General features: G+C 41.8%; 1 protein-coding gene across 3 annotated transcripts; it reads right to left on the reverse strand.

The window, feature by feature from the left end:
• Positions 1-1,776: 1,776 nt before the first annotated feature.
• Positions 1,777-27,816, reverse strand: PTGR1 (prostaglandin reductase 1). 3 transcript variants are annotated; one of them, XM_043566681.1, is made up of 10 exons: positions 27,694-27,816; positions 25,554-25,669; positions 24,118-24,163; positions 22,133-22,189; positions 17,876-18,043; positions 13,685-13,802; positions 12,804-12,959; positions 9,757-9,865; positions 6,040-6,158; positions 1,777-2,028 (listed from the first exon to the last, which is right to left on the reverse strand). In XM_043566681.1, exons 2-10 carry the CDS (start codon positions 25,657-25,659, stop codon positions 1,918-1,920), a joined length of 990 nt encoding a protein of 329 aa, XP_043422616.1. In that variant the 5' UTR covers positions 25,660-25,669; positions 27,694-27,816; the 3' UTR covers positions 1,777-1,917. The 3 variants fall into 3 exon arrangements, with proteins under 3 accessions (XP_043422616.1, XP_043422617.1, XP_043422619.1); XM_043566682.1 differs by lacking the exon at positions 27,694-27,816 and adding an exon at positions 27,277-27,512; XM_043566684.1 differs by lacking the exon at positions 27,694-27,816 and adding an exon at positions 27,058-27,243.

Below are 27,816 nucleotides of genomic sequence, written 5' to 3' on the forward strand. Positions count from 1 at the left end.
CATGACCTTGAGCTAGGCAAAGATTTCTTAGGTGAGAAACTAAAATCAGTAACCATCAGGGCACCTGGGTGGCTCAGTCTGTTAAGCGTCCAACTCTTGGTTTCAGGTCAGGTCATGATCTCATGGTTCATGGGTTCGAGCCCTGCATTGCTCTGCTGGCAGTGTGGAGCTGGTTGGGGTCCTCTCTCTCTCCGCCCCTCCCCTACTCACCCTGTCTCTGTCTCTCTCAAAATAAATAATCTTCAAAATAAAATAAAAAAAATAAAATCAGTAACCATAAAGGAAAAAAAGATAAGTATTATCAAAATTAAAAACAAATGCTCTTGGCTTCCAATTTCTGGGCCAGCCCATGTTGGGTTTGGAAGTCATCACTCTGTCCTAACAAGAAAGAAGTTGAGGAAACTGAAAAATCAACTCTCTTTAGATACAGCAGAGAACTGAGGTCACAAACTGCTGCCCCCAAATTTAGAAAGTCAGACAGACACAGAGAATCATGTGATTGGAGTCAAAGCCCAAGAGCAGAAATCTCCATGGGAACCAGTAGTCCCATGGCAGGAAAACTTAAACTATAATTGAGGAATTATTGGAGGCTCAGTCTGGATATCTTTGAGAGTTAAAAAAAACAAACAAACAAAAAAAGCAGGGGTGCCCATCTTGGGGATACCTCCACACTTGCCTGAGTTTTATCTCATCCCTGTATGGGAGACCCAGAAGGGTGAAGATTTTTATTTTTTAATTGTATTTTAAATAGTGGATAATTTGTAAGACCTAGAATTCAAAAAGTACGAAAGGTTATACAGTGTAAAGTTTCTTGCCTTCAGGCACTCCCCAGTTCTCTTCTCTGGAGACAAGTCATATTATCAATTGTTTATTACATCCTTCTTGAGGTTTCTCTCTCTCTCTCTCTCTCTCTCTCTCTCTCTCTCTCTCTCTCTCTCATACACACACACACACACACACACACACACATTTTCTTCTTCCATTTTTTCCCTTCCATTTTTCACTGTGGTCTAATTTACCCCTTACCCTATTTGGAGGCAGAATTGACATCTTCATAATTCTGAATCTTCCTATCCAAAAGCATGGTACCTTTCCAAATTTTAAGTCTTTGTGTTCCTCAGTAATGCTTTAAAACTCTAAAGTGTTCGTGGGTGGGCACCTGGCTGGTTCAGTCAATAGAGCTTCTGACTCCTGATCTCAGGGTCATGCGTTCAAGCCCCACGTTGGGTGTAGACAGTATATTTAAAAAAAAAGAGAGAGCTTGAAAGTGGTCTTCATTTAACTCTCAAACACTTTGGAGGCTTATATACCCATGTGCTATCTTTTTGTAGCTGTTGGGAATGATAAATCCCTTCCTTGGTCTGTCATATTATTAGACTCAGCTGCAGAGAACCAGTTTGGGCTGCCCTGAGACCCCCATGAGCAATGATTATTTCTGCTCATGTAATCATAAGCAATAAGAGTGATAATTTTATGACTTCAAATTCACTGATTTCTGCAGGGAGATAACTAACACTTACTGGGTACCTAATATAGGCCAGGAATTATGCTGGTATTTTAAATAAATTTATAATATGTACATAACGCAGATGTTACTATCCTCACTTTACAGGTCGGAAAAAAAAAAAAAAAAAAAGAACTCCAAAGTCACAGAGGCAGTAAACTTTTGGCCTCTAAGCCATTATTTTCTCCCTTAACCTAGAAGGAGCTGTAGTAGGCAGTGACATGGCTGGCCATTGTTCACTATGAAATTTTCACTCTCTGTTGCTAATTACATACCACTTAAATGTGCTTTATTAGATAGATCAAACTCATTACAATTTTTAGATAATGAAGGCAGTATGTATTTTTACTAAATGGTTAAAAAGACGTGGTAATCATCCAAATGAATTCTAGATTCCATGTGTCTTTTTTTTTTCATGCTTTCACTATTGTTTTCCCCAAATTTTCACCTTTCAGCATTCCCATAAACGCAGCTGGCATGTTTTCAAACCCTTCAGTGATGTATTCACGGTACTGGATTTTACCCTGTATCAAAATGACAACAAATATAACAGATTAATTTCATATTCTGAATGATATACTTTTCTCACCATAGCAACAAATTTATCAGGAACATCATTATCTTGGACATCTAAGAGGGAGGCCCAATCCACCATGAGCGTATAGTCAATCTAGTGGCATGAGCCACAAAGTACACATAAAAGTTTGGTAACAGGTGTTAGGTCACAGTATAACAATAGAAGAAATGTTACAGGACAGTGATTAAGCAATTTATAAGTAAATCACTTGGAAAAGTTTAATAATGTAATGATCTCAGAAGAGGTGGAAGAAGATGGAAAAAGGGGCCCCCTTCCAGAGTATTATCTACTTTAATCCTTCCAGTAGCTTCATGATGTAGCATCATTACCTCTCTTTGACCCCTGAAGCGGCAGAGCCTGTTCAGGAATTGTAAATACCATGGCAATCTAATAATTCGTCCTCCCTTCAAGCCCAGATTCTCTCAATATGTGTTGAACATTCACTTAGGAATGTGGGAGGGAAGGGTTTATTTAGTGAGGGTTTTTCATTTCTCTGCTACAAGGCAGTCTACTAAGTGGAACTAATTTACATTTTCAAGGTTTTTATAAAGGGTCTTCTGTGGAAACTGGTGTTACCGGATACCATTTATTTTCTTAACATATTCCAGTGATGGCTTAGTACCCTTTATGAATTTATGGAGGGACAATTTGCTTGGGGTCACTCAACTAATTGATAAGTACGGAGGCTGGGATTTGAGGAGGCCTTGACTAGGAAGCCCCAGCTCTTTTCTGTTCTTAAAGGAGGCAAAGAACCTGTAAAGGGGCAAATGCTGTAATCCAAAGTTTATAAGTTAAAAGTAGAGGATGAATACTAATATATAGGTGATAATAATATGGTAAATTAAGGTGCAGAATACAGGGCATATTGAAACCCTTTGTACCATCTTTGTGATTTTTCTATAAATCTAAAACTATTCTAAAAGAAAAGTATATTTTCAAAAAGAAAAAGAGATGAGAAAAAAAAAATAAGTAGTTGAGAGAGAAATTAGGCCAATTCACTAGTTACTGAAAACAAAACTGTAATTAGGTCCACTCTGTTAGAAGGAGGCATTAGGGAGACCAGCACAGTGGTTTCTTGTTGTCAGTTGCCATCATGGGAGGGCTAGATCAGATTTCACCAACAGGGACAAAGAGGCTCCACACTGGGAGCTTGAAAATCATTCAGCTCTTCCCAGCTTCCTGGAAAGAGCCCAGCTCAGCACTCCAAGCGTTGGACTGGGAAAAACACCAAGCTCCAGTGGCTGCCAGAGGAGCAATCTGTTTGAATTGGGAAAGGATGATAAAGCCAAGAGTTTAGAAGTGTGATATCACTTTTCCCCTCCAAAACTAAAATAATGCCCCTTGGTTATTCAGAATTCTGTTGACTAAAACTGCAAATTGTGAAAGACGGGAGAAGTATCACAACATAGGACAGGATTGGCTTCTTCCTGTGGATTGAAAGCCATGGCTATAGGAAGATGCCAATTTGGGACCTGGAAGAGCCACAGCCCCAAATATATGCCTCTCCAACATTTATCCAACAATATTCATCTAGAGTTTACATTGATTCAGACACTATTCTAGGTGGTGGGGATACATCAGAAAAAAACGCATGAATGTTGCTGCCTTCATGGAGGTTACATTCTCACAGGAGGGCGATGGGCAATAAATATACATGAATTATAGTATACATCATGTTAAAAGATAATAATTGCTATGGGTAAAAGTAAGATAAGGAGGATCAAGAATGGAGGGGGACTGCAATTTAAAATAGGGGCATTATGGGGCACCTGGGTGGCTTAGTCAAGTTAAGCGTCCAACTTTGGCGCAGGTCATGATCTGGTGGTTCATGAGTTTGAGCCCTGCATCCAGCTTTGTGCTGACAGCTCAGAGCCTGGGGCCAGCTTCGGATTCTGTGTCTCCCTCTCACTCTAACCTCTTACCTGCTCACACTCTGTCCCTTTCTCTTATTAATATTTAATAAACAAATATTTAAAAAATAATAAAAAAATAAAATAAAATAGGGCCATTTTATTTATTTATTTATTTTTAATTTTTTTTTTCAACTTTTATTTATTTTTGGGACAGAGAGAGAGAGAGCATGAACGGGGGAGGGGCAGAGAGAGAGGGAGACACAGAATCGGAAGCAGGCTCCAGGCTCTGAGCCATCAGCCCAGAGCCCGACGCAGGGCTCGAACTCACAGACCGTGAGATCGTGACCTGGCTGAAGTCAGACGCTTAACCGACTGCGCCACCCAGGCGCCCCTGAAATAGGGCCATTTTAAAAGTTGCCTCATTCAGAATGTAGTTATGACTTGAAGGAGATGAGTGAATTAAGGAAGCAGTTACAGAGGGCAGAGGGAAGTGGGGAGGGATTGGGCAAAGAAAGCAAGGGGTGAACACTAAGAAATGAAATTAGGTAATGGAGGCCAGATCATGTACAATCTTGTAGGTTGTTTTTTTTTTTTATTAGTTTATTTTTGAGAGGCAGAGAGAATCAGAGTGCCTGTGGGGGAGGGGCAGAGAGACAGGGAGACACAGAATCAGAAGCAGGCTCCGGCTCTGAGCTGTCAGCATAGAGCCCAATGCGGGCCCGAACTCACAAACCGTGAGATCAAGACCTGAGCCGAAGTCGGTCGCTCAACCGACTGAGCCACCCAGGCGCCCCTCGTAGGTTTTATTGTAAGTGAAATGGGGAGCTTTGCAGAGTTTTGAGCATAAGAATGACATGGTTTGATTTATGCCTTAAAAGATCACACTGGCAGCTGTGTTGGGAATTGTCTGTTGGGGCACAAAGTTGGGAGGCCAGACAGAGGCTACTAGGCTAGATAAGAAGGTGGCCTGGACCAGGGTGGTGGCAGTAGAGGTGGGAGAGCTGGACAGATTCTGTGTATATTTTGAAGGCTGAGCCACCAGAATTTCCCAACAGATTAAATGTGGGTCTGAGAGAAAGAAAGGAATCAAAGATGATTTCAAGGTTTTTGGATTGAGCAACTGGGGGGTGGGGGTGGGGATAGAATTGCCGTCACTGAAATGGTGAGGTCTGTATATGGAATGGATTTGGCAGGAAAGATCAAGACATATTTAGTTTTTGACGTGTTGAGTCGAAGATGTGTATTACACATCTAAGTGCAGCTGTTGAGCAGCCCAGAGCCCTGGGGAGAGATCCAGGCTGGAGACAGACATTCAGGAGCTGTCAGCATACCAATGATATTTAAAGCCAAGACCCTGGATGAGCTAAGTAAGGGATAGACAGACTGTGGGCAGAGAAGAAAAGAAGTCCAGTGACCATACCTTGGGACACTCTATTATTGATCTGCAGAGGAAAAAAGAAGTTAGCAGAGGAGGAGGTCCTCTGAGAAGGACAAATCTGTGAGGAAAACCAAGAGCCAAGGGAAGGCAAGGGAAGAAAGTGTACCAAGGACAATGTGATCACCTCTGTCAAACACCCCCCAGAGCCAAGTGATACTAAGAACTGACCACTGCAGTTCACAATCAGGACATCATCAACCTTGACCAAAGCAATTATGGTGGAGCGGCAAGAGTACAAAAGCCTAATATGTGGGTTCACAAGAGAATGGAAAGAGAGGAACTGCAGACATTGAGTGTCAACACTTCCTGGGGCATCTGGGGGGCTCAGCTGGTTAAGTGTCCCACTTGGGCTCAGGTCATGATCTCATGGTTCCTGAGTTCAAGACCTACATGGGGCTCTGTGCTGACAGCTCAGAGCCTGGAGCCTGCTTCAGATTCTGTGTCTCCCTTTCTCTCTGCCCCTCCCCTCTTCACACTCTGCCTGTCTGTCTGTCTCTTTCTCTTTCTCAAAAAAAAATCACATTAAAAAACAAACACTTCCTGATATTTTGTTCTAAAAGGGGGAGCAGTGAGATGGACCTGTATCTGCAGTGGAAATGAAGCCTATCGTGTCAGAAGAGAATGGGATCCAGTGTACAACTGGGGGAGTGGCTCTGGAGCTCCTCACCTCTAAGACCCATGTCAGCAAGTCTTTCAGAGCCTTCTGACGGACATCTCCTTGCCAGCGGGTGACAATGAACCCTTCCATGCGGAGTTGCTGATAGATGATATTCTCTGGGGGTGGGCCTGTGAAAGAGGAGGACACATTTAGGTGACAGGGTCCAGGGAGGTGGCCGTGGTGAAAACACAAACAGTATAAGTCACATCACTGTTCTAGATTTCTCCACTCTTTTCTGATTCACGAGGTTGTCCAAAAATCAACATGTCCTCTGTGGTAGACAGAATAATGGTCTCCACAGGTGGCCATATCTTAACTCCCAGAACCTATGAATGTGCTTCCTTACATGGCAAAAAGGACTTGGCAGACATGATTAAGTTAAGGGCCTTTAGATGAAGAGATTATTCTGTGGGCGCAATATAATCACAAGGGTCCTTGGAAGGGATGCGGAAAAGTCAGAGTCAGGAAAAAATATGTGATGATGGAAGTATAGATTAGAGTGAAAGAGAGAGAAAGAGAAACTTTGGAAGATTCTGTGCTGCTGGCTTTGAAGATGGAGGTAGGGACCATGAGCCACAGAATACAGGCAGCCTCTAGAAGCTGGAAGAGGCAAGGAAACAGACTCTCCTCTTGAGCCTTCAGAAAGAATTCAGCCCTGCTGATCCATGTTAGACTTTTGATCTCCAGAACTATAAGGCAATAAATCTGTGTTGTTTTAAGCCACTAAATTTGTGGTAATTTGTTACAGCAGCAATAGGAAACTAATACACACTCAGTCCTTGCACAGGCCAGGAAGCCAGGGAATGTTCAGCCTGCACATGCCAGAAGCAAGGCCCACCAAACACTGCCCAATGGCAGTCCATAGAACACTGTTCTATGGAACAGAAGTGGGTCCTGAAGATAACGTGAAAATGTTCCTGTGCTAATCAACCATAAATACCCTGATATTCCTGACATGTAGAATGTTCTTTTTCAGAATCACATGGAAGGCTTATGAAAAGAGATTGCTGGCCCCTCCCCCAGTTTCTGATTGTGGGTATGGAATGGGTCCCAAGAATCTATATTTCTAACAAATTCTCAGGAGATGGTGATGCTGTTAGTCCTGGGCCCACACTTTGAGAACCACCAGCCTAGAAAAAGTACCAGCCTACTCTGCAGCCTATCAAGAAGGTAGTATTCAGGGCCCCTGGGTTGCTCAGTCAGTTGGGCATCCAACTTCGGCTCCGGTCGTGATCTCATGGTTCATGGGTTCAAGCCCCATGTCGGGCTCTGTGCTGACAGCTCAGAGCCTGGAGCCTGCTTTGGATTCTGTCTCCCTCTCTCTCTGCCCCTCCCCCACTCACACGCTATCTCTCGCTCTCTCTCTCTCTCAAAAGGAAATAAACATTAAAAAAAAAAAAAAAGGTAGTACTTTTCTGTGTGAGAGAGAAAAGGTTGTGTTGGTTCCTGGCTTATTTTCCCAAGGATCCTGAGTGACCAGAAACTGAGGGAATGACACCTGAACATAGTCTTAAAAGTTTCAGGAAGTCAGGTGAACATGCCCCTGAAACCTCAGCACCAGATGAGCCGAGGTGACTGGCAGAATTTATTTGCGGCATCCTTGATAACTGGCATCGCTCAAGCTGAAAGTTCCTACTCCCTACTTTGGAGAAAGTCACATTAGCAGTCAGAAAAATAAGGCCTTGTCCTGAACCAAAAGAAACTGGTGCAAGAGGAGTGAGATACGAGGGTGACACAAGACAGCAGCACGTCCAAATGTCAGGTTGCCCTTGCAGAGAGGGTGCTTCTTTAGGAGATGCACACCAACCATATTTCTCTTTAGGTTAAGAACTGGAATCCTCATTTCCTCATCTTGGAAGAGGATGAAATACCATTTTTGGGCTTATCCACCCTGATGGGAATATAGTTTCTTTATTGGGAGCAAGAAGAATGTGGCATTTGAACGTGGCATTAATGCTGGGGCAAATAATTACCTCTGAGCTATCCTAACAGTGATATATGTTAGAATTTCTGGAGCTCAGAGGCAGGGCAGGATCTCATCTAAAATGAACGGACAAGGCCAGCTGACGTCTCAAAGACCTTCAACTTCCAAACTCTAATTGCTAACAAGACGAGATCAAGTTACTGGACCCAAATATTTGGCTGTACCTTATTGGACTAGGGTCAAGAAAATGCATCCTGGTGCTTTGCTCAATGGACAGGCAGAAGATTTCCCAGGATTCTAGCTTAGCTTCAATTAGAAAAATAGAGGGGGGAAAATTCCATAGCAATAAGACTGCCAAGTGCACCTGGAGTCTTTTTGGAGATGGTAGTATCTTTGATTTTTCCCAGCCCAAGAGGGAGTCTGCAAGCTGTCCTTTCTCAGTCCCTTCCACTCTCGCTCACCTGTCTCAGTGCAGTTGTGGGATTGTTAACTAGCAGGGCTGTAGGGTTTCATTCCCATGAGTGAAGCCCATCATAGAAGCCCAATTTATTTATGGTTATCATCCCAGATCTTGATGATAATCTCTAAGATTCCTTTTGCTTTTTTCTTTTTTTGGACCACAGGTCAATCTATAATCTCACCAACAGCACAAAATCGTTGTAGTAGGAAAGGACTCTGTAGGAGGAGTGCAGAAGGCCTGTCTTTGAGTCTCTTGCTAATAGGATTTAAAGAGCCTCTGGCCTTCTTGCCCATTCATCTCCCCATTCATAAAACAAGAGGCCTGCACAACATCTCTCAGAGAGTTAGGATTTCACAAATAGAGTTCTCTAGTTGATACTGCTTTTGGACCTCTGTGGGTATGAAGAGGGCAGAGGGCAGTCTCAGCATAGGAAGAGTGGAGAAGTGGAGATGGATGCACAAAAGAAACAAAATAAGGACAGTCCAGGAACAGAGGGGAAATGCATGCTCCTCTCCCTTTCCATGGAAATTGTCAGTCTGGGGGAGCCAGTGTGTCCTGAAGCTCTAGGAGGCACTGCCCTCCACTGTCGGAAGGAAATGGCGGCCTGTTGTTTGCTTCAACCACATTGAGTCATCCTCTCCGATCCCCATTCCTCCAGCAACGTTCTGAATATCCTAAAGAACCCTGATATTGCATGAGCCAGACCAAGGTGTTCTGTCTCTAAATCAAAGCATGGTTGTCTTTTCACAACTTTGACCAAAACAAAAGGTAAACAATTAAAACTTTTAACAATTATCAACATTTCTTCCCTATTTTCAGATTCTGTTATTTCTCTATATTAAAATCTAACATAAGCTATTTAGCACAAACATATAAAAATACATAGTTTTAGTTTAATAAACACTACTTCATCAAGAATATCAGGAAGTCTGGGGAGCCTGTGTGGCTCAGCCAGTTAAGTGTCCAACTTTGGCTCAGGTTATGATCTCGCAGTTCGTGAGTTCAAGCCCCAGGTTGGGCTCTATGCTGACAGCTCAGAGCCTGGAGCTTGCTTCGGATTTTGTGTTTCCCTTTCTCTCTGCCCCTCCCCTGCTCGTTCTCTCTCTCTCTCTCTCTCTCTCTCTCTCTCTCTCTCTCTCTCAAAAACAAATAAACATTAAACAAATTTTTTAAAAAGAGGAAAAAGGAGAAAATTATTTTTTAATTATTTTTTAAAAAGGAGAAAATTATTATCAGGAAGTCTTTTTAATATTTTGATAGTCACTGGCCTATATACCATATCCGTGAATTTTCTCCTTGCCCAGTCTTTCTACATCTGTGATCGTGTGCATGAGCTCATTACCTGGGGGAAGTGGGCGAGTAGTATTATACACAGAGATGGCCCCACAAATAGCAATCCTTCCAAACTTCTTCATCTGGGGGATAACAATGTTTGAAAACTCTCCACCTACCTAAACAGGATGAAAAAAAAAACAAAAACAAAAACAACCAATCCACTTTAATCTAAACACTAGAAGATTCAGGAGAATCATTAAGTCACAATTACCATTTCATAACATTTATTTTAGAAGGAAAAAAATCAGGCTGAATTAGCACAACAGTGCAGAAAATTGCACTTGAAAGGGACATGTGAGGTTGGACATTTCTGTTTTACTGTAGGAACATACCATATATAACTTATACATTTTACTTTATTATATTTTGGGGTTTTCTGACCAGTTCAATAATCTCTTTGCCCCTATCTAAAACCATGGAAAAAAATAGTCAGAAGGCACATCAAAAACAAAGCTGGAAGACTCATATTTGACAATTTCAAAACTTACTACAAAACTGTATCAATCAAGACAGCATGGGAGCAGAAATATAGATCAACAGAGCTAAGTTGTGAGTCCAGAAATAAACTCTTACTTTATGGTCAATTGATTTTTTAAAAAGTCCCAACACAATGAAATAGGGGAACAAAACAGTCTTTTCAACAACTGGTACACAATTACTGGCTATGGTAAAGAATGAAATTGGACCCCTCCTTACACAATACATAAAAATTAACTTAAAATGTATCATGGGCCTAAATGTATAAGCTAAAGTCATAAAACTCTTACAAGAAAACATAGGAGTAAATCTTTGTGACCTTGGATAAGGTAAAGCCTTCTTAGACATGACATCAAAAGCCCAAACAACAGAAGGAGACATAAATCAGCCTTCATCAAAATTTAAAACTTCTACAGGGCTCCTGAGTGGCTCAGTTGGTTAAGTGCCCGACTTTGGCTCAGATCATGATCTCGTGGTCTGTGAGTTCGAGTCCTGCATCAGGCTCTGTGCTGACAGCTCCGTGTCTGGAGTCTGCTTTGGACTCTGTGTCTCCCTCTGTCTCTGCCCCTCCCCTCCTCTCTCTCTCTCTCTCTCTCTCTCTCTCTCTCTCTCAAAAATAAATAAACATTTTTAAAAAATTTAAACTTTTGTGCTTCAAAGGACACCATCAAGAAAGTGAATGAAAAGAAAAGAGAAGGTGAAAAACAACTCACAGAATAGGAGAAAAATTATTGCAAACCATATTCAGTCAATCCTCATTATTGGTATATTCCGTAGTTGAGAAAGAGACTACTTGCTAACATTTATTTATATCCCTCAAATCAACACCCACAGGGCTTTCCTGCTCATTTGCAGACGTGCCTAAAGCAGTGAAAGATGCACAAAGTTCCCAGCTAAAGTAAAAAAAAAAAAGTCGAGGTTCTCTCTCCTTTTTTCACCTCTCCCAGAGATTACCAAGGAGGGAAGGCAGAAGGGCACAGTACAGAGTAGTTCAAAAAGCTCCAGCTCTGGGGTTGGTTGGATGGGGTCTGAATCCCAACTCTGGGAGGATCAGTTGGTGGGGCAGCCATAGGCAAACTTCTTAACACTTCTGAACCTCCTTTTCTCTTTTAAAAAATGAAGAAAATAAAAGCTATAGGAAGAGTTGTTTCTAGGATTTAAGATTGCAATGGAGGTAAAATATATACATGTATGTACATACTTGCCCTAGAAGCAATGCTCGTTGTTCGTGGTGACTTGATAGAACATAACTACCAGGAATACTGAGAATTGACTGTATCTGATGAGGAACCTATCATAACTCTTATAAAGAACTCTTGGGTGGGAGAGAGCCAAAGCATAAGAGACTCTTAAAAACTGAGAACAAACTGAGGGTTGATGGGGAGTGGGAGGGAGGGGAGAGTGGGTAATGGGTATTGAAGAGGGCATCTTTTGGGATGAGCACTGAGTGTTGTATGGAAACCAATTTGACAATAAATTTCATATATTAAAAAAAAAAGAACTCTTGGGGTTCCTGGGTGGCTCAGTTGGTTGAGTGACTGACTTCGGCTCAGGTCATGATCTCATGGTCCGTGAGTTCAAGCCCCACATCGGGCTCTGTGCTGACAGCTCAGAGTCTGGAGCCTGCTTCAGAGATTCAGAGATTCTAGGTCTCCCTCGCTCTCTGCCCCTCCCCCACTCATGCTCTGTCTCTAAGAATAAATAAACATTAAAACAAATTTTAAAAACTCTTAAAACTCAACAAATTGAAAAATGGGCAAAATATCTGAGTAGACATTTCTCTAAAGAAGATATATAAATGGCTCATAAGCACATGAAAAGATGCCCAATACCATTAGCAATTAGGGAAATGCAAATCAAAACCACAGTGAAATACGACTTCAAACCAACTAGTATAGCCATAATCAAAATGATAGTTAGTAAGTGCTGGTGAGGATGTAGGGAAATTGGAACCCTCATACGCTGCTGGTGGGAATGTAAAATAGTGCAGCCATTTTGCAAAATAGTTTGTCAGTTCCTCAAAATGTTAAATATGGAGTCATCACATGACACAACAATTCTACTTATAGGCATATACCCAAGATCATGAATGTTCACAGCATTATACGTAATAGCCAAAAGGTGAAAATTACGCAGATGCTCATCAATCAATTGATGGATAAATAAAATGTGGTATATCCATACAATGGAATATTATTTTTCAGCCATAAAAAAGGAATGAAGTACTGATACATACCACAACATGGATGAACCTTGAAAACATGCTAATAATGTACAGTGTAAGAAGCCAGTCACAAAAGGCACTTTGGGGGGGAAATGGGGAGTAATTACTGAGTACAGCATTTCTTTTTGGGATAATGAAAATGCCCTAACATTCATTGTGGTGATGGTTGTACAATTCTGTGAATATGCTAAAAACCACTGAATTCAACACTTCAAAATGGGTGAATTATATCTCAATAAAGCTGTTTATTAAAGGCATATGTACTTTATATATTTTAGATGGAACTCTAGAAGGCTATTCCCTTGTATAGTACTTTGTTAGTAAATAAGATATTAAGTCCATTTTGTGCTTACGTTATCAAAATAACAATCGTAACCATCAGGAGAGGCTTTTTTCAAAGTTTCTTCCAAAGACTCTACTGTTTTGTAGTTAAAGGCAACATCATATCCAAGCTTTTTAAGGTAGGCAACTTTTTCATCAGACCCTGCTGCTCCAACAACTTTGCAGCCCTAAATGGGGAGAAAAAAATGGAGACCATTTATAAGCCAAAAGCATGGACTAACTCACCTTCCTAGCCTAGTATGGTCAGGTTCCCCAAGAACACCCTCTTAGGTGCTGAAGCACATACATGAAGATACCATAATGGGCCAACAGACCCATAGGTGAAATTGGTCCCTGAATCAGCCTACAACCCAACGTTAACTTTAGCTTGTCTCTGACCAACCAACAGATTCTGGTCTATGTTTATATGGTTTACAGCTCGTTTCAACTTACTGACTCGACAACCTATTCATCTGACTCTCATTTCTTTATTTTGGGTCTTCTCTTGCAGTGACTTGCATGCTATCTTTTGGAACAGTGGTGCTTTAGACTATAATTTGGGCTCAGCTCTGGAACTCTCAGCCATCTGGTCACTTCTCCTGGTGACTGCCCCTTTATTCTTTGATTTGGGCTCAAGCATTGGACTAGATAGAACCTGTCTAATCATAGAATCATAGAGGAACTGGAGAGCATTCTGAAAAGCACTTTCAGGATGAGCTAGAGATTGTATTGGTACACAGAGAGTAGCACTTCAGAAATCTCTCTTGCATTCTCAATGTATCTTCAACTTCCAAGCAAGACCCACTAAACAAAACTCCCTGAGATCAGAGAAGGTCTACTCTGTTCACTGTTGTATTCTCAGTGTACACTGTGGGTATTGAGTAAATGTTGGGTAATGGAAGAAGACACTTACCTTGAGCTTAGCTATCTGGCCCACAGCAGAGCCCACTGCTCCTGCTGCTGCATTAACCATCACTGTTTCTCCACCCTTCACACCACAGATGTCAAGTAGGCCAAAGTAGGCTGTTAGCCTGAGGGAAGAAAATTAAAGATATGTGGGTTGATTTGTGGCTTATAAGAGAATTATAAGTTGTTCAGATATATCCTGAAGGCCTTCTCAACAGCCCAGTGCCATGGGTCCAATAAAAGACAGAAAATATATGAATTGAATATTACCAGCCACTAATGGTCCACCTCCTCCTTCCTCGCTCCTAGATAGGAATAAATATGATGGGAACCAGAGAAGAAATGGAGAGTTGGTTGGAAAGGCGCTGCACCCTGTCTATCCCTAGGCCAAGTCTCAAGAGCAAAAGAAGATTCTAGGACTCTGGGGGTCCTAGAATAGAGAGCTTGTGCCTCATTCCTATATACGCCCTGGGGAGATGGTGAACTTCATGGGGAAAGCCTCCATGTCATCATGGTGCCATAACCATAGAGCAGATGAGAGGATCCAAGAGAAACACCTTGAGTTTTCCATGGCTCCTAAGTGGTATGGAAGAGCTTCTGAAATTTCCCCATCCCATCCTAAGTGAGATGTTGAAGTTAGCTTGCAGGGAAAAAACTATGGGGTCTACAAAGATGCAGCTCAGAGAGTACTGACAAGAACTGAGTGAAGAAACCACCAGCTTGGATGGCCAGTTTGGAAGGGGATGTCACTGAGGACTCAGTGGGAAAAGTCACACTTTGAAGCAGGAGAACAGCATAAGACTAAGATAGATCAAGACCAAGAAGTTATTGGGGCACCTGGGTGGCTCAGTTGGTTAAGCGTCCAACTTCGGCTCAGGTCATGATCTCACAGCTCATGAGTTCGAGCCCCACGTTGGGCTCTTTGCTGTCAGCACAGAGCCCACTTCAAATCTTCTGTCTCCCTCTCTCTCTGCCCCTCGCTTGCACTCGCTCTCTCTCAAAAATAAACATTTTTTATAAGTTAAAAAAAAAAAAAAGATCAAGAAGTTGCTGTCGCCCCCCTGCTGACATGGAATCTGTTAGCCCTGGAAGCTCTGCATCAATCTTGGGGAGAAGAAAAAGAAAATTCTGAGTTTTGAACCTGAACAATGTGAGAAATCACTAAATTAAACTGAGGCTCTGTTTTACTACACAAGCCAAGATGCAGGCTTGGGATAGAGATGAAGTACAGCAATAGAAAAATTTTGAGTTTTATAATCACACCCCTGAGTCTGAGTCAAAGAAATCTATATCCACTGTGGCAATTGCTAAGCCACTTGCAAAATTTCAGACAAATTCATGTAAAGTTGTTTCTATAAGAAACAAACTATACATTAGCCTTTGCCTATATCTGGGGACCCATTAGAGTTGGACATTAAAGGCAAGGCAGTGAAAGGCATAGAAATCTACACATTTTCTGAGGACCCAAAAGCTAATATTCCCAGTAATTTTCAAAAGATGAATGGAGCACCATCTACCTCAGAATCGCCTGGAGTTTTATTAAAAATTTAGATTCCCAGTCCCCACCTCAGACCCACTGGTCCAGAAATACTGGGACATGAACATCTGAATTTCATAAGAGTAGGTGATTCTTAGGAATTTAAGCAACTGAGAATCACCACCTTAATGAATGCCAAAACCAAAGCACACTGGGTGAGCTAGCATAACCTCAAAAGAGAAGCAGAAGGTGCATTTTCTGATTATATCATTCCACTCATGACAATCGTTACCACCCCCCAACCCCGATCTCCCTTCTAGAAACCCTAAAATCACCTCTCAATTAGACATACTGCCCTAGAAGACACAAGGCCTCTCCCAAACATCATATCCTTTTAGAAGTAAAATGGAGAAGCCAACAGTAAAGCAATCCTAGAGGAAAAATTAAAGGTACCCTTGGGACTAAGGGGGGACTTAACATATAACAGTTTGGAGAGCAAAACACATGAACTCCTCCAGCTTAACTGAGAAAACAGAGGTCCACTGAAGGAAATAATGCAAACCTGGAGGGAATGCTAAATCTCTGGAGCCTGGACAGCTGAAAGGCACCCTAGGTTTCAAAGTTCAACTTCTTTTTTTTTTTTTTTTAATTTTCTTTTTTTTTTTTTTGAACGTTTATTTATTTTTGGGACAGAGAGAGACAGAGCATGAATGGGGGAGGGGCAGAGAGAGAGGGAGACACAGAATCGGAAACAGGCTCCAGGCTCTGAGCCATCAGCCCAGAGCCTGACGCGGGGCTCGAACTCACGGACCGCGAGATCCTGACCTGGCTGAAGTCAGACGCTTAACCGACTGCGCCACCCAGGCGCCCCACAACTTCTTTTTTTTATAATGTTTATTTATTTGTTTTGAGAGAGCGAGCGAGAGGGGGAGGAGTGGGGAAGAGACAGGGAGAGAGGCAGAGAATCCCAAGCAGGCTCCACACTGTCAGCAGAGAGCCCCACAGTCTCACAAATTATGAGATCACGACCTGAGCCAAAATCAAGAGTTGGACGCTCAACCCATTAAGCCACTGAGGCACCCTAAAGTTCAACTTCTTTTATGGTCTATAGCAGAAGTTCTAGCACTCTTGAAGGGCCGACCCATCCCACTGGTAAGTAGTCCAGAAGGCAGGAATTGCTCAAAGAATGGGCAGTGTGTCACTAGAGAAGGTTAGAAGCATGGGATAATGCCTCTCCCTCAATCAGTGAGAACCAATGGTATGAAGTTGATTGTTTATGGAGTAAAAATGCACTCCTTGGGGGTTTGGAACAGGGTGAATGAGAAGTACACACAAATGAGTAAGTTATCCTCTGTCTTAGGATTCAAATCTCCTAATATTTTACAGATTACTTTCTCCCCATCTAAGTCATGGGAGACTTGCTCCAAGGTTTCCTCATGTCTGCCTTCACCCCTGTATTCCTACACCTGGCTCACAACTTAGAACGACAGGTGGGATAACAAGGTGGGAGGAGAAGCTCTCCCTCGTAGAGGTTATGGGGCAGGTAGGCAGGACCTGGAAGTGCTATAATTCTATTTAGTGCTTATTTGAAAGTAAGAAGGGGGCGCCTGGGGGGGCTCAGTTAAGTGTCCCGCTCTTGATCTTGGCTCAGGTCATATCTCAAGGTTCGGGAGATCAAGCCCTGTGTTGGGATTCTCTCTCTCCCTCTCTCTCTCTGCCCCTCCTCTGCTCATGCTCTCTCTCTCTCTCAAAAAATAAACTTTAAAAGAAGACTAAAAAAAAAAAAAAAAGCAAAAAGGTATTAAGCACCCTCTAATTTCACATTAATTTCAACATTGCCTCTTGGTCACAGCAATACTAAGGAGTTCGTAATCTGAATGCAATATGAAGTTGGGGTGTATGGGACTGGTTTTTGCTAGAAGCTGATCATTTGAGGTATACATATCCAGTTCATTCTTCAGAAGTCCTTCAAAGTATGAAAAAGAAGGAGGGAGGGAGGGAGGAAGAGATCAAATAACTTAGAGAAAGAAAGGAAATACATGAATTTCAGGCTAAAAAAGTTTTGGGGGATTCCAAAAGGAATTCAATTGACCTTGCTTCTCCAGGCCACAAAAGGAAATTTGGAGCCTAAAGTACAGCTGAGATAGGATGAACTGACCAGGAGTCTTCCTGAGGGACAAGGCCAAAGGACTCTTGTGGAGTTTAAGTCTGTGTCAGCTGAGTGACTGTGCAACCATACTTGTGATTCATCTCATGTAAACTTCAGATCTCTTTATACCTCAGGAGATTCAGATGTGCATAGGGAAAGGTGAGGAATGAGAGACAGCACAGAAAAGCCAAGGTATATTGAATTCTCTTCCCCTTTTCAAACTCTGAAATGGAGACAGAGACCCTGAAGTCAAGACCCTTCCAGGGACAAAAGGAGCTGGTCCCTTTGTGTTACCATTTGCCAGCTGCTAAAGAGGGATCATGCCCCATGCTGCTTCTCACTGCCGCTCTCTGGTTCTGAGGGTCTCTGGCTGGATTTTTCCCTTTCTTTCCTTTATTCCAAGGCCAACTCTAACTCATCTTATTCCCTTCTCAGTCCCACCATTTACTCTAACCAGCCCCTGAGCCTAGAATGTCTTGGGTCTCTTCTTGTTGACCACATTCTAGACAAACTATTTTGGAAAACCAGAATGTCAGATATTCAAATAAATGAAACATACCCATGAAACTCACCCTGTCATGCCAACTGTTCCCAGAGCCAAAGACACTGGTAATGTGTCTGGCCACTCTGCAGGCAGTTTTTCCAGATCTTTCCCATCAGAAATGGAGTGAGTTGTCCAGCCTGAAGAAGCCACGACCATAGTTCCTGTTGGGAAGGCTGAGTTTTTACTTTCCACAACTCTGAAAGATAAAGCACATTAAGATGTGGGAAGCCTCTTTTCTTTCAAGGGAGTTAGGATGTTGCATGGTTAGTATTCCTAAAAGGGCATGGAAGTTAATATTCCATGATTGAATACCCCACCACATCTCTCCATCTTATTCCTAGCCATTGGTTTCTCCTCCTCCTTGAGAAAAAAATATGGGCCATTAGGGAGGAACTCTCTGAACTGGTTCAACATCTGTCTCTGTCCTCACCCACTTCTCTTTAAGCAAGAGGTGTACATCCTCTGGTTCAAGGTGTTCTGTTCTGTTCTTCAGGGGCCACCCTCCATCTCCTAGCCCCTCCTCTCTCCTGAATATTTAACATTGTCCTCTCCACTGCCCCCTTTCCCTTTTATATTCAAACTTCTTCACTGCCCAATCACTTGACAACCCAATGCAACATGGCCTCCACCCCTGTTACTCCACTAAAGTCACAATTTCTGATTGCAAAATCTAGTGCACACTCTTTACTCATCATCTGATTTCACCTTTCAACTGTATTCAGCACTCTGGGCTACCCAAACTCTTCTTCATTGGTTCCCACAATACTGCCTTCACTGGGCTTTTTGCCTCTCCCTCTAAGCTGCTCCTTTCCTGTCTCATTTGCTGATTCTTATTCTCCCATCTTCTCCCACTGTTACCATTTTTTTTTACTGTCTTTCCCTTGATCATAAAATTATGTAACACATTTATTTTAGAAAAGTTATAATATATAAAATAAAAAATCAGTTCTAATCCCATAATACAAAGATAACTGCTAATATTTTGGGATATGTTATGGCAATCTTAATGATATATTTAAAAATGTGTATTATAAGAATGCAAACTGGTACAGCCACTGTGGACAGCAGTATAGAATTTCAAAAAATTAAAAATATAATTACCATATGATTCAGTAATTCCACTACTAGGTATTTACCAAAAGAATGGGAAAACACTAATTGAAAAAGATATATGAACCTCTATGTTTACTGCTGTACTATTTACAATAGCCAAACTATGGAAGCAACCCAAGTGTCCTTCCATAGATGAATGGAATAAGATACGCGCGCGCACACACACACACACACACACACACACACACACAATGGAATACTCCTCAGCCATAAAAAAAGAATGAAATCTTACAATTGCAACAACATGGATGGATCTACAGGGTATAATGCTAAGTGAAATAATAAGTCAGTCAGAAAGACAAATACCATATGATTTCACTCATGTGTGGAATTTAAGAAACAAAGCAAATGAACAAAGAAAAAAAAGATACAAACAAAAAAATAGATCCTTAAATATAGAGAACAAACTGATGGTACCAGAAGGGAGGTGGGTGAGGAGATGGGTAAAATAGGTGAAGGGGGTTAAGAGTACACTTATTGGGGTGGCTGGGTGGCTCAGTCGGTTAAGCATCTGACTTGATTTTGGCTCAGGTCATGATCTCCTGGTTCATTGGATTCAGCCCCGCATTAGGCTCCATGCTAACAGTGCAGAGCCTGCTTAGGATTCTCTCTCTCCCTCTCTCTGCCCTTCCCTGCTTGCTCTCTCTCTCAAAATAAAGAAAAAAAATTTTTTTTAATTTTTAATATTTTTGAGAGAGAGAGAGAGAGACAGAGCACAAGCAGGGGAGGGACAGAGAGAGAGGGAGACACAGAATTTGAAGCAGGCTCCAGGCTCCGAGCTGTCAGCACAGAACCTGACACGGGGCTCAAACCCACAAACTGTGGGATCATGACCTGAACCAAAGTCAGGTGCCCAACCGACTGAGTCACCCAGGCCCCCCAAAATAAATAAAATTAAAAAAAATTTTTTTAAAGGAGTATACTTATTGGGATGAGCAATGAGTAATGTATAAAGTTGTTGAATCACTATATCGTAACTAATATAACACTGTATGTTAATTATACTTGAAAAGAAAGTAAGTGCATTTTAAAAATGTTTATTATATATATTTACATAATTGAAATCACCTTATGTTTTGCAAGCCAGGTTTCTCTCTCTACACTAGCATATATGACTTATAGTTTTTCTCATGTTAGTAAGAATCCTTTAAAAATTGAAATGAATTTCAGGGCGCCCTTCTGGCTCAGTCAGCAGAGTGAGCAATTCTTGATCTTGGAGGTGGGAGTTGGAATGCCACGCTAGGTGTAGAGATTACTTAATAATAAAATCTAGGGGCGCCTGGGTGGCTCAGTTGCTTAGGTGACCAACTTGGCTCAGGCCATGATCTCATAGTTTGTGAGTTTCAGCCCCATGTTGGGCTCTGTGCTGACAGCTCAGAGCCTGGAGCCTGCTTAGGATTCTGTGTCTCCCCCTCTCTCTACCCCTCCCCTGCTCACGCTCTGTGTCTCTCTGTCTCTCAATAATAAATAAACGTTAAAAAGAAAAAATTTTAATAATAAAATCTAAAAAAAACCTGAAATGAATTTATTATACCAGTATTAGACACTTAGGTTATTTCCAGTATTTTCTAAATTATACTTCAATTAATATTCGTAAATATGAATTTATAATTTTCCTAGGCAATATTTCTATAAATGGAATTACTAGGTCAGAGACTATTAAAACATTTGTTAACTCTTGTTGCATGCATATTGCCAAATTCTTTTCCAGAAGGTTATGCCAACTTTTGCTTCCACCTTCAGGGTATAAGTGTATCATAACAACATTTCCATCCCTCAGTACTGTCTTACAAAAAAAAAAAAAACCAGACAACTTTGCCAATTCAGCAAACACAGACATATGTTGTTCATATCTTTAATCATCAGCAAGAAATGTATACGACCTATATGAAGAAAACTGTTAATGGGCCATAAGACAAAGATGGATAAATGGAGAGGTATACTTTGTGCCTGGAGAAAAATGTACTAAAGATAACACATTTCCTCTAAATGAATCTATAAAGTCATTGAAATCCCAAAAATCCAAATATAATTTCAATAAATGGTGTTATAACTGGCTTGTCACTTGGACATAAAGTAAATACTTCACCCATATTCCAAAATAAAAATTAAAGGATCTGAAGATTTAACTATAAAAAATTAGCATATAAAATACCAGAAGAGAGGCACCTGGGTGGCCCAGTTGGTTAAGCATCCAACTTTGGCTCAGGTCACGATCTCATGGTTCATGAGTTTGAGCCTGGAATTGGGCTCTTTGCTGTCAGTGCCAGTCCACTTAAAATAAAATAAAATACCAGAAGAAAACATGAATAAGTATTTTAGTTATTTTGGAGGGGAGGATGCCTTTCTAATGATGAAATGAAACCCAGAAGCCACAATTACAAATATTAATAATGTATCACATAAAAATTTTAAATTATGACTGGATACAGGGGAAAGATAAAGATAAAGACACAGATATTTGCAACACTCCTATTCCTAACATATAAAAAGGCTTGTACAAATCACTAATAAAAGATAAAAAGACCTAAAGGAGGAAAGGAAAGGACATAAACATAATTCACAGAAAAAATTTGATAATTAATTTACAAAAAGAATGTCAACATCACTAATAAAAAATAGGAAACATTTGCTATCAGGAATAGATTACTTAAATGACAGATAACAGTGGAATAATTTGCAGCCATTAAAAGGTAGGTAGTATATTTATATACTATCAACAAAAGATATCCATATTAAGTGAGAAAAATAAATTTGCTGAAGGGCAATACTGCTAGTTAAGAAAAATTATAGACATTGGTTTGTGTACTGAACAATTTTTGAAATAAGAATACATTAACAATAGTCATCTCTAAGGCTCAGATGATGGAGGAACTTTCAGTTTCCAAAATAAAAAATTGTGGTTCATTGGAATTTTTACTATAGTCATAAACTGGACAAATGCAATTTTTTAACTAATTAAAAGCAAGACTAGCAAAGTGAAATTGCAGTGATGACAATCTCACAGTCGTCCCTCCCTCACAGGAAAGGGGCAACATGTCCCAAGTTGCTTCCAAGGTCAGTGAGTGAACCATACAGGCTGAAGAAACTGTAGGGGCAATGGACAGACTCAGGACCCAACAGAAGGTAAAAGAGAGATGTATTTTTCAAGTCCTGGGACAAATAGAAATACCTGGCCACTTGCTGCCCCATCATCGTATCACCCTCCTTCAATCTTTTGGCTGCCACTCTGGAAAAAAAAAAAAAAAATTCTTAATACATAAGAGCATCAAGGGAAAACCATCTTGAGTTTCAAGCCAAATGGAAAATCAGTGGGAAAGTATGTGCTGATACATGAAGGTAATATAACTGGGTGAAATGCGGGAGAGCTGCTAGAAGTAAGTAGTTCTGCTCTGTGACCCCAAAGAAGCATTCTGATAGTATTTTTCTGGGAAATGAACAGGAGAATCTTACCATCATATTCCACTGGGGTTGAGTTTCTACCAATGACTTAAAAGATGACAAAGACACCACTGGGTACTTGTTACTCAAATCACAAGCTGTGATATTGTGATTTAGAATTAGAATTATTATATTCTGTCTATATCCTGTTTCTGGCAGAGCACCTAAACCCCTGGGATTTCCTAATTAATGAGACTGATAAAGGTATCTTTTGTTATGTTAATGAAGTGACTTTTGGAAAGCACCTAAGGATGGGAGCTGGTTGCCAGAACCAACCATGTGATTAGAGGGCTGTAACTTTCATTTCCCTTATCCAGATCTCGGGAAGGGGAGAGGGACTAGAAGTCAAATCAGTTGCCAATGGTTAATGATTTAATCAACTGTGCCTATGTAATGAGCCTTCATAAAATACATTCAGAGAGCTTCTGGGCTGGTGAACACAAGGAGATCTGGGGAGAGTAGTGCCCTTGGAGAGGGCATGGATGCTCCTTACCCCTCCCCACATACTTTGCCCTATGCATCTCTTCCATGGGACTGTTCCTGAGTTATATATCCTTTTATAATAAGCCAGTAATCTAGTGAGTAAACTAGCTTCATGAGTTCTATGAGCCACTCTAGCAAGGAAGGTGTCGTTGGAAACTCCAAAGTACAGGTAACAATGTGGACTTGAGTCTGGCATCTGAAGTGTGTGGGGGCAGTCTTGTAGGACTGACTCCTTCACGTGTGGGATCTGACACTATCTAACTGTAGATACTGTTAGAATTGAGTCGAATTGTAGGACACCCAGGGGTTATCAGAGAATTGGTTGGTATTGTGGGGGGAAAACCTACAAATTAGAATTATTATTGCAGAATCATACTCGCCACACATAAAGGGATGCTAGTTAACATTTTGAAACATTTTTTACATTAAATTTGAATCTCTATTGATCAGCTCTGAAAACAATCATTTTAAAGAATGATGACTACATTATTTACCTAGGCAAAAACCACTGAGAAGTTAGTGCCCCATAAAGGCCTTTTATTCCCTCCCCCCCTCAAATTGTTTCCTGAGTACACACATTTGATTACAGGAATACAGGTAAATGGAAGTCAAGAAAACCTTATTTTAGTCTTACCATCTTCCTCTACACAAATAAGTGCCAGTAGTAAAATGGACAAATTGGATTTGTCTTAATTTTTTGGGAAGCAATTCTGATAAGCAATTTGAGGCAAATTGTGTACATTAAGATAGGAGATGATGGTAAAATACAGGGGCAGGGTAATCCCTCGTCAACCTTCTCACACCTTCGCTGGCAGAATGAGCATCCATGAATCTTATCGCTGATATTATACTGGGACAACAGGGGGAAATGACAATCAGTTGGATATTTGAAAAGATGGACTATTTCAGGGGCGCCTGGGTAGCTTAGTCAGTTGAACATCTGACTTCAGCTCAAGTCATGATCTCATGATTTGTGAGTTTGAGCCCCGCATCAGGCTCTGTGCTGACAGCTTGGAGCCTGCAGCCTGCTTCAGATTCTGTGTCTCCCTCTCTCTCTGCCCCTCCCCTGCTCACACTCTCTCTCTCTCTCAAAAATAAATCAACATTAAAAAAACATTATACATTTTTAAATTTAAAAAATTAATCAATCAATTAATTAATTAAATAAAAGATGGACTATTTCAAAACAAGGTCCCAAACACAATACATGAATTTTTAGGAGGAAAATAATACCTCATGTAAGGATCCACAGTGAGGAACAAAGCTTCCAGCAGGACCTCTACAAAATAAAGCATTCCATAGGCAATTAGATACTCAACACTCGATGCCTTCCTTGACTTTGGCACTCTAAATAAACACAGATAACCTTTCTGCTTCAAGGTTGCCCTTCCATCAGTACTTTCTATGGAAGAGACAAAAGGGGCTCTCACATTTGGTCCAGCCCAGATCATCATCATCATCACGTTATTTATTCAGCACTCCATGCTTTACATGGATTATTCTAGATGATATTCTCAACGATTACTGTTTTCATTTTATTTAGGCCTAGGTTAAGGAACTTGATCAGGGCCACATTTGTAATCACTATGTTACAATGATCATATAAGGTTTCACTAACAGCCCCCATCAGTATTAAAGAATCTATATTTTGTTGCAGTGACCTCATGCACACATTCTCTGGAATTTTGAATTGGAGTCCTGGCTACCCCAATTTAGATGGGACTGAACTTTGCCATGCTATTTGATTGCATGTCCTTTTCTCAAAGCCTGCCTACCTACCTGTAAACACTTTTTATTGCCTGTTCTACAAAGCTAATCTCCAAACATGTTATGGCATGTGCTGCCATTTCTCTCCCCTAGATTTCTTTAGGTTTACCTTGTCCTTTCACTTTCCCTAAGGGGATGGGAGACTCTTCAATGAAGGAAGAGGGTTTGTCCCTCCTGTCTGTGTATAGGATAATCTGAGCTTTGCACACAGCTGCTAGGTATTGCTTTCCCCACTTGCTTACCCCATCATCAGGCTTGCCAGGACAGAGAGGAAATCCTCCCCAGAGTCTGGTCAAAGTCATGAACAATGTACCCAACCGTGAGTTTCAATTATGCAGGAAATCAGAGGGATCCCACATGACATGAAGGCTTCACACAAGAACACCCTGAAAAAGTCTCTGTGGCAGATTGCAAAATTGTCACAAATGCCTCCCATCTCTTTGTGTGGGGCCTCTTTGCCACTCCTCCCAACAAGAAGTCTATTTCTCAATCCTTGAATCTGGACTTGGCTAATGTGACTTGCTTTGCATATTAGCAAACATGATATAACTTGAGGCATGAAAGTACTTGCACATTGGAGCCTGCCAACTCCTACTGTTCTAGATCAATGAGGCCACTGTGAAAACAAAGAGCTCAAGTCAGCCTACTAGAAGAACTGAGACACACACCTCAGCAGAAAGCTTGCTAACCACCAGATATGAGGGGGGCCCATCCTACATTAAACAGTCAGCCCAGATGAGACGTGAAGAGTTACCACCAACTTAACCCAGCCCAAATTGCCAACTCACAGACTTGTGAACAAATAATGATTGTTGTTTGACATCACTAAACTTTGAGGTACTTTTGTTATGAAGCAAAGGCTAACTGATACAGTCTTTTCCAACTCAAATCTTAGGACTTACCTCCATTGTTTAAGGGTGGGAGTTCAACTGTTTTCAACTCAAAGTTACCATGAGTGGGGCTGCCTTCGAAGTGCTTCTTCAGGGTCCAGCTCTTAGCATAAGCCATCCTGAAGTTCCTGGAACACAGTAAAGATGTAGTCAGCTACCACGAAGTGACTGGATTATTAAGACTTCCTAGCCATTGCAATGAAGACAGACAGGAGGGTCTACTCATCATCTACTTCTCTTCATTATCATTTAATACCAACCACATTTATTATTTATTATATTTCTATTGCTGTGCAAAACACTTCAAATGCATTATCTCATTTTATCCTCCTAAGTTCCCTATTAGATAGGCATTATCACTGCCAGTACCAATGAGGAAACTGAGGCTTCCTCAGAACTCTCCAAGGCAAGGGAAAATGTAAACCAACACAGAAATTCTTCTCAGCTACCGCTAGGGTTTCACCAGGACACTCAACAGCCACCTCATGTGCAAATATTCTGTTTCTCACCTCACATAGAGCGAATCCTGAGAAAGAGTGTCAAACACAAAGAACCGAAGGGAGGAACGCTCAAATCTTTCAGCCGGATAAAGAAACGTTCTAAGGCAAACAGTCTCATCCTGCTGAACACCACGGCGTGGCGCTGCTGCTCTGCTCAGTGGTGAATTTACTCTGGCACCAAAAGGGAAATCCAGGGTTTAAACTTGCCTTCACAGGGAACCAAGAGAGATGATCCAGGCTGCCCTGAGCTTTGGGATCAGGACATTTTGCTTGGACCGATCTACCCCGCATCATGTGGGAGCCTCTCCTTCCTCACGTGTGTACTGCCAGCTGACAGGCCTGTCCCCCAGCAATGGAAGCAGAAAGAGGGGTTGACGGATATAAAAAGCTGAAATAGAGCTTTGCCGACACAGAAGTCATTTTAGGCCCTCCTGACACTACTTACCCAAGTGCACCTCCTTCAGAATTTCCTAGGAGGTGTTAGAATTACAAAGGAATGCAAAAACCTCAGAAGTTAAGGATTTTATGGAAACAAATCGTCTTTGCCGAGCCAGAGAATAGCCTAACCTTATCAGAGACAATAAATCAATCCCAAAGCTCCCAGCGCTGTTTCAAAAGCAAAGACTGACCTCATGCACATGGTTGGGCTGTTCTTTGCTAGATTGAAACCCTTTGAGCACTCAAATTCCGGGCTAATTGGAGCCAGAGAACTGACGATGCCCACCCTTGCTGACCCTCAAGACTTCGATCAACTAGGACGACCTTTGCCCCAATTCATAATGAATTTGCCTTTGCAGAACCCCTTCATGAATATGCATGTATCATTAGCTTAAAACCTCCTCACTTTTCTTGTTCGGGGAGACACTACTTTAGGGAAACACCCCTGGTGTTCTCCTTTACTCACAAATAAAGTCCTTCCTTTTCCTATTCTTTGCAGTCAAATGCTCTACCCCTGAGCTATACCCCCTACTTTTCCTATTCTTTGGCTCGGTTGTGTCTTTTCACTGAACACCCACGAAGAGTAGACCCCAGTTTAGGGTAACAGCAGGGCCCTGGACATTTCTGCATTGCCAGGGGAGCGATCCCGGCGGGCGGATCCGTAGTCCTGCTCTTCTACTTCTTTTCCCGAAAAGGCAGCTGAGAGCGAATTCTGAACTCGCTGCCAGTCCAGAAGCCCCCCCACCCGGGAAAGAGCGTAGCCGAAGAGGCCGCAGAGTTCACGGAGTCCCACCCACCAGAGGGAGATGTCCAGGTGCAGAGTCCGCAGGCGCGCTTGCTCCTAGCTTCCCACCTCGTCGGCCTGCACACACCCGTGCCCACTAACCGAATTCCGACCCCTATCTTAATTGTCCTTCCACACTTGTCCCAGTTCCGCGGTTCCGCAAGTTACTTGGCCAGCCGCCGCCGGGGTTGGGCAGCTATGCTGAGAACCCGGAATGCAGGCCGTGCCCTTCCCTCCAGTAGGTCTCTGATTTCTCCAAGAACGTGCTGGGACTGGGAGGAACCGATCCGGACATCTGGCTTTCTAGTTTCCTCCTAGCCCAAGACTCAGAGGTTATGCAGCAAGAGGTGAGGGAGAGCAACGCGCAAACGCTCCACAATAGGGAATTCTAGAAAATCAGCAGGAAAAAACGGTGAGGATGTTTACTTACAAGAATACGCGGGCTCCACTAGCTAGACACAGAACGTGTTTGAGGTTGTGCAGCGGACCTTCCCCCTTAAATCCAGGCGGGTCCCGGGAGAGGGTGGGGCTTCCCGCAGGGGCGGAGCTGCTC

Source organism: Prionailurus bengalensis, chromosome D4 (assembly GCF_016509475.1).
Source record: "Prionailurus bengalensis isolate Pbe53 chromosome D4, Fcat_Pben_1.1_paternal_pri, whole genome shotgun sequence".
In the NCBI taxonomy this organism is placed as follows: Eukaryota; Metazoa; Chordata; class Mammalia; order Carnivora; family Felidae; genus Prionailurus; species Prionailurus bengalensis.

Excerpts from the sequence above, each read along its gene's own strand:
- PTGR1 (XM_043566681.1), bottom strand. The coding sequence starts at position 25,659 with ATGGCTTATGCTAAGAGCTGGACCCTGAAGAAGCACTTCGAAGGCAGC. Across the intron at positions 22,190-24,117 it reads ACTGTGGATCCTTACATGAG|AGTGGCAGCCAAAAGATTGA; the intron begins GTATTATTTTCC and ends TTTTTTTTCCAG. Across the intron at positions 12,960-13,684 it reads GCCAGATAGCTAAGCTCAAG|GGCTGCAAAGTTGTTGGAGC; the intron begins GTAAGTGTCTTC and ends CTCCCCATTTAG.